Source organism: Corvus cornix, chromosome Z, assembly GCF_000738735.6.
Source record: "Corvus cornix cornix isolate S_Up_H32 chromosome Z, ASM73873v5, whole genome shotgun sequence".
In the NCBI taxonomy this organism is placed as follows: Eukaryota; Metazoa; Chordata; class Aves; order Passeriformes; family Corvidae; genus Corvus; species Corvus cornix.
In genome coordinates this window covers 24,045,745-24,058,053 of record NC_046357.1, presented here as the reverse complement: position 1 = coordinate 24,058,053, position 12,309 = coordinate 24,045,745, and the positions used below count along the sequence as shown (strand labels likewise).

Below are 12,309 nucleotides of genomic sequence, written 5' to 3'. Positions count from 1 at the left end.
CATGACACTTTGTGTTTATTCTATGTTGAATTTATCTGACACAGTATCTCTTAATTTCATGAGGTCCTTCTGCATCCTTCACTGCGGAACTTTAACTTCTGTCTCTGTATAACTTGCATCAACAACAAAAAAAGTACCCATCTATTCCCCTTTCCTTTCCAAAATCACCAATGACTATGATGAGTAGCACTGGCTCGAACATATGCCTGTGAGACCCCACTGAATGTTCTGTTCACTTGTAAAACCCAATAATTTATTCTTTATTACCTTTCTTTCAGTTAGACATTTTCTTTTCATTGTATCCCATGGCAGCCTAATTTCCTTAAGAGTGAGGAATGCCTTCTGGGAACAAGGTAGGCAGTAACCAGTGAGGTCACTCATCATGTACTCCTTCAGGGAGTGCCAGCAGATTAGCATTATGACTCTTCTTTACTTTTCCCCAGTGTACTGTGTTTAGTCATGTTCCCATCCTTCTGGTTTTCAGGTGGGTCTCTACCTCTTTATCCAACATGGCAGCAGACCTAATGTTCATCAGCTCTCTAGATAGCACTTAGCATTGTACCAGCCAGTTTTCTTTGCTGTGGTCCTGAGCCAGAGGCTCTGGTTTTTCATCCACTTCAAGTTGCCCTAGAGCTCACAGATGGATTCCATCCCATCCTGGCTTGTTACATATTGTTTTGAGGATCTGTCCTACAACATCTTCTACCTTCACTTCAGACTGAGACAGAGCCTTCAACATATCTCTTTTTCCATCCTCTGGGAACCTCTCCAAACTCCACCATAGTGAAAACACATGCAAAATACTTAGGCTTCCTGCTATGGCCTTACCCTTTTTTTAAGCCTTCCTGCTATACCTTCACCATCTACTGGCTCTCGATGCCCTCTTGAGGTTTCTTGATCCCATTGCACTTGGACAAGAATTCGTGGTTATTCGCACAATGCTCCCATAACAGTTCTGGAGAACATTACATTACTCTAGTCTTTTCTTACATTTACTCTCCAAACAGCAGCATTGACCTTAAGTGCTTCTGAACTTTCTTTTTCCCCTCTGTGAATGATAAGTTTGGGATGAGTTGTTAAGGGCCATTAGTGGAATATAAAGCCTGACTTCAGCAAATCATGTGCCTAAACCCCATTATTTTAACTCTGACCTGTATTAAGTACTTAAATTCTCTGCAGTTTTACCTCTAGCTAACAAGGCTGTGTGCAATGGTTATTTCTTTCCTCTGTAATTTTTAATGATAATGGTTCTTGTTTGGTGTGCTGTTGACAATGCTGGCCACTGCACAGAGCTTAATGTAGTAATGCAGTAGTGAAACATCCACGTGTGCCTTGGAGCAGACAGGTGGGAATTTATCTCCCTTGGTTCCCGCAGCTTTGGCAGTTGTTGCTAGCTTGAGATCTGGAAGCAGCAGTTCTTCAGCAGGACACTAAGGGGCAGCCCCAGACCAAAAGACTATTCCTCCTTTCTTACGTACGCACAGACTAAGAGAACGCTATATTTGCTTCATTTTTCTATATTGATTTAACATCAGTAGTGCCCAGAAATACTGAATCAAGTTCATCTGTAATGTTTTTTTTAATTTTGTTGCATCTTTTAATATTTATTTTGGCACTGGTGATGAAGAAGGTGTGAGTTTATTTGCCAGTCATCTGCAAAGGAGCCCACCTGGAGGTGGGTCATCTGCAAATGATCTCACAGGAAGGGTAGAGAAGATGGAAACGATGTGGTGAGCTCTGCATCTGGAGCTGTGGTGGGCACCCCACACACCATGGTATAGCCAAGCACAGGTACCAATGCCAGGGGCCCTCACTGCTCAGAGATGCTCCTTGGCAGCAGAGTCACACAAGGCCCTGGAGTCCCATTCCCAAAGTAACAGCTGCTGTATGAGTAGTTGGAAACCAGGAAAGAGGAACTGAGGCAGGAATAACTCAACAACCCACCTAGGGTCATGGAAAATCTGTGTACAATTTTCTAACCACTACAACTTGGTAGGTGACTTGCTCACCATCCTGGGACACACGACCACCCCCTGCAAAGAGAGGTCCAGTAATTATGAAACATAAGCTGAACCTAGCTGCAAAAACCTTGTGGAAGGAACTGGTCATCAGAGAGAATTAGGATGACGGCTGCTGCATGTTGATATGAGTTGGAATTAGAAAAAACGTGAGCCAGTCAGAACCAGCGTATGCCCAAGGGGTGGGTTTTCCCTACTGATCAGTGGATCTGATGCAAGGGGAATGAGTGTCCTGGCTTTGTTCAGATGGTGATGTATTGCCAAGTACCAGCAGTAATGTGAGCTGCCACTGCCAGCTGGGGCTGGGTGCATGGTCTCTTGTTACCAGGCTGCTCTATAACGGGACCCTCTGCCACTACCTGGGCCACAGCTGGCTCAGACTCTCCATCTACTCTGGGATATATTACACAGTATTGGCCTCCTTCCTGGGCATAGATAGACAACATTCAAGTCATACATTTCTGGGCTGATACACAGATGGATAGATGCGTCTACTTCAGAGCTATAAGAGGAAGAAAGAACTGTAGTCAGAAATACTCCTAAACTCCAGTTTAGAGTTAATGAAAGTTTTTCTACACTATTTTAACAGATAACAGTACATTCATATACAACTTGATGTTGCCTTCACAGGCTAGTAAGTGAATGGTTACTCACAGAGGTAGGGAATGGTGAGCAATTTTCTATGAGGAGGAGAAGAAAGCAATCAGGTGGTAACTGAAGTCAGTACCCTCAATTACAACAATGCTCCAATTTGTGTCCTAAGTGTATATCACAGAGAAATGACCACCTATCTGAACAAGCAGGGTTCAATGATCTGGACACTTCAGTGAAAAAGTCATTTATGTATTTTGGGAAAAAAGAGGTGTGTGACTGTTCAAAACAGGACTCACAAGAATATAAGTACACACTTCCAGTTGAGCAGCCCTTGAAGTGTAAACCCACTAAAAAAGATACCTAGAGAGTAAACCACGAAAAATTGCTGCTAAAAGCACCTAGCAAGACATTTATTTAACTGTTCTTTGCTATTCTGCTGCCCCTGGGATCACAGCAGTTAAAACAGTTTTGAAGGTGTGATTCTGGAGCCTGTAGGGGAGGAAGACATTCCTGATGTAAATAAATATATCAATCAGCCACCCAGATATGGAAACAAACCACCTATGAAAATGCTAACAATCCTAAAATGAGAAAATGCTCATTACAATTTAACAAGAACTTCTGATTCAAATGTAAGTCTCATAAATTCCTTGATCTATTTAATACACTCTCCAGTATAATCCAGGCTCTAATCCAATATAGGATTTTTATAGTGTAGTATAAATGTCCTTATGAGCCTTGCAGTGTTGCTTCCCATCTCACCTTTTCCCACTTTGGGGTTACAACACTGATTCAAAATATGTGCATACCAAGAGCTGTAAGAGTTTGGGAAAAATAAATAATGACAGGATGTGGGTGGGAGGCTGACTTGCTTTCCAGCACAATAATTACTTTTGAGAAAAATGTTCCCCACATGCATTCTGGCAAATGTTGAAAAGCCAGATGCCCAAAGTACAAGATTCTCACACTTAAGCTGAGTAGTATTTTACTGTGGCTTAGAATGGCACTTTATAAAATGCTCTGGCTTAAAGGCAGCTTGTGTCATGTTGTCTCAAGAAGAGATCAAGGAAAAATCCTGGTGAATAAGTCAAAGCTCCTTCCTAGCTGTGGAAGAAGACTGCTGACCTACGTCAAAGACTGACTGCTTTCAAACAAGTCTGAGTTCAAGACCTCTGCTCATTTGTTTGAGGAGCCGAGACCAGTGATAAGGTTTTCTGCCTATGGTCTGACTGCCCCATGTCCAAGTAGGAGGGGAGGAGCAGTGCCATAGAGCCTCCCAGCTGGCTGCATGTTTACACTACCCTAAACTAAAATAAAGGAAACAGTGGTGCTTGTTGGGTCCTTTCTCAGATTTACAGGGCAAGGAACAACCTCCACTTCTCTCAACAACCTCCCAGTGAAATCACAGAATCACAGACCAGTTTGGTTTGGAAGGGGTCTTAAAGATCACCTAGTTCCAACTCATCTGCTATGGCCAGGAACACCTTTCACTGGACCATGTTGCCCAGAGCTCCATCCAACCTGGCCTTGAACACTGCAGGGATGGGGCATTCACACCTTCTCTGGGCAACCTGTGCCAGTGCCTCATCACCCTCTCAGAAAAGAATTCCTTCCTTATATTGACTGTAAACCAACCCTCTGTCAGTTTGCAGCCATTACTGTCCTGTCACTACATTCTCTTGTACAAGTCCATCTCTAGCCTTCTTATCAGCTGTGGAAGGCCACAATTAAATCACCTTGGAGTTTCTCTTCTCCAGGCTGAGCAACCCCAAGTCTCTCAGCTTGTCCTCACAGGAGAGGTGCTCCAGCCCTCTGACCATCTTCTGGAAGTCACGGTGACTGAGTCATTGCATAAGCCTAGCTAGCCTATAACTTGCTTGAGAAAAGATGGCAGAATTCAGCCTTAGAGAGATTTTGTGCCGGGCCCCGTGAAAACTCTGCCCTTCCCCTTCTGACAGCCATTGCTTCCACAGTGCACATTTTAATGTTGAAATACTCATCGGAAAGGTGTAGTTGGGACAGTGTATAAGGGTCAAGGACATAACATGAAGGGGACAGTAAAACGTGGAAATGGATTGGATGAGTCAAGGGTTATAGTGCTTTCAGGTTTAGTTTTGAGTTTGAGTGAGGAGTCAAGACTATTTGAAGGAAATTTGTAAAGTCAAAGTATTTGTGGTAGTGGTAGGTGGTGCAAAAAGGGCCAATGCTCTCAACTGTATCTTGGGATGCTCAGATTGAATATTAGGGCAGCCACCTTCCCCAGAGAGGTAGTGCAACACCTGAGCAGATTACCCAAGAACTTGTGAAATCTCTGTCCTTGGAGGTAGTTAGTATTTACCTAAACAAAACTGTGTCTGTCTAGTCTGATGCTGGAGATTATGCAGCTTTGAGCACGCAGTGGGACTAGGCATTTCCAGAGGTTCTTTCCCACCAACACTGCTGTGATTTGGCAGGCTGTGATGGACAAAGTTTGGTAATGAACGAGGAAGGCACCATCCTTCACCATGTCTATAGGCATGCTGCAGTCCTGCATCCTCTGTCAACCACGTCTGGTGTTGCTCCTGTGCTTAACCTACTGGAAACCAGAGTGCAGGGTGAGGATCAATGGGAGAATGGTGGTTGCTAACACAGAGTCGGGTCTTGGCCTGATACTGAACTGCTTTGCATTCTGTGCTGATTTTAGTTACCTTCAGTGCCAACTAGATATTATACTAAATCAGATTGTGCTGGAGTGTTGGATGAGGAAGCATGTAACAGTTGATTGATAATCATTAATTTTGAGTAGACACTCCTGGCACCTGCCTTCACAGAAGTTATGAGACAGCTGCTGTCACTGGAGCCACTGGCAGGATTTCGCTAGCCAGGGGGGAAAGAACTGGACACAGCAAATTGCATGGACCCCTTGACAAACAAGCTCAGTGCAGCTGCTCCCTGTGTACGTCACACACTAGTGTAGAAAAGAAGGTTTCTTACACAATTAGCTGGCCTGAAAGTAGCTATAGAGAGAGTCTGCACATATTATATCGCTGTATAAGTTATTGAGCTGATGTTCTGGAGATAATAGAGGAAACCCTGCTTTATTCTGTCCTGAGGATGGCAGCTCTGAAAGTTTACACCTGCTTCCTGGAAGTTGTACCTCCTGTAGACTCTGCTTAGATAATTATTTTGCAATATTCATTAGCCAGAGGATCAGTGTAATAATATATAGACAAACAGAAGGATTTCATGCTTACGTTACGACTCAGCTGTGGGTTTTTTCTGGTTGTGGGTGAAGCTGCTGTTGAATAAATGGCAAAAACCCACATAAACCCAACAACGAAAAGCAACCAAGTATTTTGATGTTTATCTGGATAATATTTCTGAGCAATAGTTACAATTATTAGTGAATCACAGGCAAGACAGAACCCTGTGGCTGTAGCTATGTAAGGGGCTCCATTCTTTCTCTTCTCCTCTGCAGACACAGAGGATTCCCAGAACTGAGTGGGAGAGACGTGCTATGCCTGATTTCACTCATGTTCTTCTCTCATATGCTCTATATGATCCAGCTAGATCCCAGTGCTTACAGGAGCACAGGGACAACTCCTGTACAAAATCAGGCACCCATGAGCTTTCCGAAACACAGAAGAGGTACAGAGGGCAGCTCTCCTCCCCAGCTCTCCTCTGACTCCAGGTGAGATTATGCTCCTCTTGTTCCTCTGGTTTCCACCTTAACTTTTTATAAAAAGTCCCTGAGCACTAGCTTGCCCCTTCCCTGGTGAGGACTCCTGGCCACAGGGATGGCTATTGGAGGTGATGTCCTGCACACAGCACTATGCATGCCCCTAGGGACCTCTAGCCAGAACAGCCTGCCTATTTTGGAAATGACACTTTACACATGGTCACTTCTCTTACCACTGGGATCCAGTATTTTTAGTGTTCCACCCCCTCCTTCCCTCCTTTTTGTCCCAGAGGCCCACACAAGGCCCCTCAGGTTGTGCAGACTTGTCACAACAGCACAGGCAGAAGAAACATGTCTGAAGGCACAGGAGGCAGGGAGGGGTGTGGGCCGAGATATATGTTGGTACTCAAAATTAGGAGTGCTTGGAGAATTTCAGAGCTAAAAGCAATGCCCACCTCATTCTCTTTCCCTCTGGCTGGAATGAAACAAGAAGCTGCAGCTCTGTCCCCTGTTCATCTGCACAGTTGTGCTCACTGGACATGTGTGTGCAGCTTTATTGAGGGAAAGCAAACCCTCAAGCAAACTCACAAGCAGTTTTTCATTTCATGTGTCTGTCATTTGTTATTTTGGGTGGTAAGTAGGCCCTACCACAATGAAGCTGCTGTTTCCTGCATCCCTCAGCAATCACTTCCAGCATCAGCGAGTTGCTGGGGTTGGGGCAGAGGTCATTTATTGCCTTTCTGGGGCAAGGTCATTTATTCAGAGAGAGATGCTGGGCTACAGTTGTTGTGCAGGGCTATAAAAATGAAGCCAAGTCTGTTGTTCAGTGTACACTGTAATTCCAGGCACACCTTCCACTGAAACTTGTTCCCTGATTTCCTCGTGAGGACACAAGTACTACAGTAAGAATTTCATTTGGCAAGAGACAGTGTTTTAGGTGTATGGACATACCTGACAATTCAAGTAGATGTCCCAAGGGATATGTGGCAAACTCACCTACATGCCTACTCCCAGGTACCCAGGTACCTTTGAACTCTGGCTGCCAGCACTGAGGCACTTAGATTCTAGAAATGCTGAAAGACAGATTAGAAAGTGTTCTTTTGAAAAAGGTGGAAAGTTGTTTCATATCGATTTGGTGATTGCTAGCATTTTCTAATTTTGACCTTCAAGACCCTGAATGGGCATATTTGTAAAAGGTCAAATGATAAAAAGTATCCCACGTGTTCCAAATGCAGCCCTTTACTCTGCCTGGTGAATATTTTAGTGACCCAGTTACAGCAAGAGGCTTTTATTGAACAGAGTAGGCAAATGCAGAGGGAAACAGAAGACCTGTCATCCCTGTGACGGTTATACGTCTGTCTCTATGTGTGTAATACACCCTCTCAACCTGATAAACAAGAGCCTGTGCAGGGGTTTGAAAGGAGGGTGACCATCACCTTCTGTGATCTGGGTATTTTCTTGTGTGCACCTCCGCTAGCCTGTAAAACAGGTAAGTCTTAACCTTTGCATGATGATATTGCTAAGGACTCCAGTCCTACCCTCAAGCGCATTCTGGCTTTTTAATCTTTCTCCACAGCTTATTCATCATAATTTTTCACTTACACCTGATTTCTCCTTTAAGTTACTTTTCGGGTCCACTACTTTGCATATAATTGTATTTCCATCCGTTTTCTTGGTGCTGCTTCCCTGTGTACCTTCTTATTGTACACTCAAGTGAGGCAAACCTTGGGGGTGTCCAGCTCACATCCATTTACTGCAGACAATTTATAGGAAAAAGGCTCAGCCCAAGCAAACAAGACCAAATAAATTGAAAGATGATACTTGTCCTTATTACTGGTGATCCTCCTCTGATCATCTTTAAACCGGTGGGGATCTTTCTGTATAAAAGCACATTCTCTTTTGCAGATGGAATTTGTCAAACTCATTTTCTTGGGAAAATTTTTAAATTAGGAGGTAAGAAGGTATGGCTTCATTTTTCCTGTATTTTCTGCTATGGGTATAAAATATTTCCTTTTGAAGTAGCTTTATAAAACGGATACACAGTAGATCATTTTCTTAAATAAAAATCCTTCCTTTCCATTTACCTTTTTGAAGCAATTGCGTGTGAGTTCAGGACAATGGGTTTTTTATATAGTGCATCCTTGCTCACACACAGCCAACAGGATGGATCAGCTGAAAGCCCAACTTTTCAGTACTGGTAACAATTTCTGTCTCCATCTGGCCCTCCTTTCCTTCCCAGAGACTGGCTTTTGGTTTGACTCCTGTGCAATGTCAGTGACGGTATCTTTGCCCCACAGCACTACTATGACCACACAACTGGAGGATGCAATGGACACCTTGATCAAGATTTGCCATCACTACTCTGGCAAAGAAGGAGACAGATACAAGCTCAGTAAAGGAGAACTCAAGGAGCTTCTCACCAGTGAGCTCACTGACTTCCTTTCAGTAAGATGCAGCTTCTGAACCTCCTGAGTGACTGTTTCATGGGTGGGTTAAGCAGCTATCCAAGTGCTCGGATAGGAATAGCATCTCCTTGTGCAAGGCCCATCCTGTCACAGTCTCTCAGCTGACAGTTCTTCGTGGAGTTGTACAGAAGAACGTGATGTCAAATGTCCCATTTCAGAAATGTGTTTTCAGAGGGTGGTTGAGCCCCAGTGCCCTCCCATGTACTACTGGCAGCTGAGATGGGTACTGGAGCTCTGTATACTCCATGGTGCTTTTGAGCAGGAGGGCTAGGCCAGCCTAGAAGCAGTAGCAAAATCAATACCAAATACAGTCCAGTTAGTTTTTTGTTTGTGTGTTTTTCATAATAGGGCATAGATAAGCCCATCAAAGAATTAAATGCAGCAACCAGTTCTCATGAGAAAGGAAAGTAGCTTGTGCACACGGGCCACACAGTACTGCTGCTTGTGTGCCCTGCAGAGAGGTGCTAAGAAAATCCTTTCAATGATAAGCTGCTCATCTGAATATCTCTTTGCATGTTTGTTATGTTCTGCATTGCATAGAATGGATGCTTTTATGGAATCATAAGCATTAATAATAATGTTTTTATGAATCCTCTTAGTCGTAAAAATTATTGTGGACCCTATGACCACCGGATTTTTTTTACATTGTATCCATTTCCTTGAATTGGATTTTCTTTTAATCTTAGCTATTGATTTATTATTATGAGATTCAATACTTTTGCAGCCACTGAATAGGATGTGTTGTTTGCCAACCAGAGATCTTTGAATGTGATGAATGGATATATAATATGATCATTTATGAGTAGCCTGTTGGAAATCTAAGTATTTTTTGTTGCGGGATGATACAGAGAAATGCACTTCACAGATCCATCTTGTCAAAAGGGATCTGTGCTCAGCATCTCCTAAAATCTGTTTGATTTATTTCAGTGCCTATTTAGTACCTGTATTCCTTCTAAGGGTTGCACTGCCTTTAGTTTCTGATGCTGTAGTGACTAGAGATATAATTACTGTTCAGGTGCACATTTGATGCAGCCTTTTATTTAGTAACACCAGTCTCATAACATAGCAGTGGTGCCAGGTGTGTCAGAATTGCACATTCAAGATCTGTACAGCTAAGTCACTTTTCTTTCTCTCTAGGGCCAGAAGGACCCCCTCCTGGTTGATAAAATTATGAATGACCAGGATTCCAATAAGGACAATGAAGTGGATTTTAATGAATTTGTAATTCTGGTTGCTACTTTGACTGTGGCATGTAATAGTTTCTTTGAAGAACAGCTAAAGAAACAGGGATTTTAAAAATCCTCGATGTAATCAATCTCCTGGCCACAAACGCAAGCAAAGCATGCCTAGTTAGGTAGCCCTCACTGGTGTTTAGTGAATACAAACCATCATTCCTCCAGCTGTTACTGCTGTAAGACATTTATGGAGCTGATCAGCAGCTGGTGTAAGCTGGACCACAGCCAGCTTACATTACTTGAGGTCTGGCTTTTGATATTTCCAGTCTTTGCACTCCCTGCATCTGTAACATGCCTTTATCAGTTGCCCAGGTCAAGGGCTTGGGGTTACAGATCATTTGGCAGGAGTTGAGACTTCTATTTCTTAAATGTCAGTGGAAAGCAAAAGGCATGGGAATGTTACTTATATACTTCCTGAATGGAAAAAATTTGGAATGAGACGTAAAACTTGCAATTTATTTTTCAGTCATTTTATAATGATCTCATTTTGCAGCTCAAAACCAGCCGATTCTTTTTAGCTCAGCTCTGCTTATTCTAAAACATTTTTTAGATGCTGCTCCCCACACTCATATTTCAGATGTGGTCACAGCTGTCTCTTGCTGCCTGAGCATACAATACCGCTTGTCATTGTTACAGGTTCATTTCCTCTATGTCTCCAGCTTCAATTTTGTTTTGTTGGCATTACTGCATCCCAGTAGTCAATTTCTTCACTCGGCATAAATTAATTTATTCATATGATAAATTATTCAAATACATAGAAGATTTAGTCAGCAAATTGCTCAGAGGGCTGATGGAAGGACTGGGTCTTTGGGGGGAATGTGGAAATGCCTTCTGCTTTCACTCCTCTGGCATGGTTAAAAGGAGGTCTTTTAGAGGACCACTTGTGGAGGATTTAATTAGATGGAATTCCAGGGTACAACTTTGTAATGTGAGTCATCTCATGGAAAAATGAGATTTCATCTTACACTGATCCACCCCATGGAAGCAGGGGTTCCCTGGACCCCATGGCCAGGCAAAGAGAGAGTAGGACAACCCCTTCCAGTGTTAGCTTGCTCTTGGGTTGAAGTAAGAGTACTTACACACTCCTGTTTGATTTAAGTGTACTTCTGAAGCCCTGAAAATCCGTAGTGGCAGGATATTGTGGTTTTTTTCTTGCATGGAGAGCTCTCTTATTTCCTTGTTATTTTGTTTGTAACTCAAACTATAATAAAGGGCATCTGAATTAAAAGAAGACTTTCTGTTTGTGTAAGAGGTTATTAAAAAACCACTCCCCAATGAAGATGTGCCCTGCTAGGCAACATTTGAGGAATGTGGTTCACTTATCTCTCCTTCTCAGACCTCCAAATATCATTCAGTAAAGTGTACAATTGTATGAAATTATTTATGATTAAGAATATGTAATCAATTATAAGCAGGGGATTCTACAGGGTGTAATAAATATAGCAAGGGGCAGACATCCTCCTAAGAAAGGAGCCACCACCAAATGGTGTTATCCCAGAAAAAAAAGAAAACTTTGCAATGGTGACAGAGCCACAGCATGCTTTAACCCTTCAGTGGCAAAATTATACAGGATTCGCAAAATATCTTCTAGATCAACATGGCAGAAATTATGAAAGTAAAACTGGTAACAACCGGACAACTTTTTGTCCCCTTTAATGTCATGCACCTCAATATCATTGCAAGAGTTGGACTGGGATGGCAAAAGTATCAGCCAGAAAAAATGTCACTGTTTTTATGGTTTCTCATGGGTCCCAGACTGTTGCTAGCCTCTAAGCCTTTCACTGTCCTCCAAGGGGAAGTGAAAGAGCAGTCTAAAACTTCAACTCCAAGCTAAAGGAATAAGATTATGCCAGTAAAAACCAGTTTCTTTTTTACAACATTTGAGCAAGAAGCTTTTTGGAAAAAAGCTCCAGAAAGTTCATTAACCCTTTGCCCATCCCTGATGAACGTTTGGACATGTAGCAGCCCATGTGCATAGCAGATTATGCTAGGTCACAGCTGGCAGCAACAATGTGCCCTGGAGTCAGGCAGCAGGAGTCACTGCTGTGACAGAGAGGGCTAGTGGAGCCATCTCATCTGAATTTACTAGGGATTGTATACATCCTAATTCCTCTGTGAAAGGGGCTTACTTGCACATGAGCTGTGGGTGAATCAGAGGAGAATGACTCAAATAATCTCTTTTCCAACGAAGTTTTATAAAACCTTGTAAATCACTGGTTTGGGCTTGTCTTATTAGGTGTTGTTTGTTTCTGTTTTAACTGCAAGGACAAATGTTAAACTCTGTCAGTTTTAAAGAAGAATCCTTTTTGTACAAAGACTGGAAACCGAGCAGAAATATA

General features: G+C 42.8%; 1 protein-coding gene across 1 annotated transcript; it reads left to right on the top strand.

Annotated features, from left to right (window-relative positions):
• The first annotated feature begins 8,574 nt into the window (after positions 1-8,574).
• On the top strand, positions 8,575-10,031 carry S100Z (S100 calcium binding protein Z). The gene is made up of 2 exons (XM_010413949.1): positions 8,575-8,715; positions 9,873-10,031. The coding sequence occupies exons 1-2, from the start codon at positions 8,575-8,577 to the stop codon at positions 10,029-10,031; spliced, it is 300 nt and encodes a 99-aa protein (XP_010412251.1).
• The last annotated feature ends 2,278 nt before the right edge of the window (positions 10,032-12,309 follow it).

Excerpts from the sequence above, each read along its gene's own strand:
- S100Z (XM_010413949.1), top strand. The coding sequence starts at position 8,575 with ATGACCACACAACTGGAGGATGCAATGGACACCTTGATCAAGATTTGC. Across the intron at positions 8,716-9,872 it reads AGCTCACTGACTTCCTTTCA|GGCCAGAAGGACCCCCTCCT; the intron begins GTAAGATGCAGC and ends CTTTCTCTCTAG.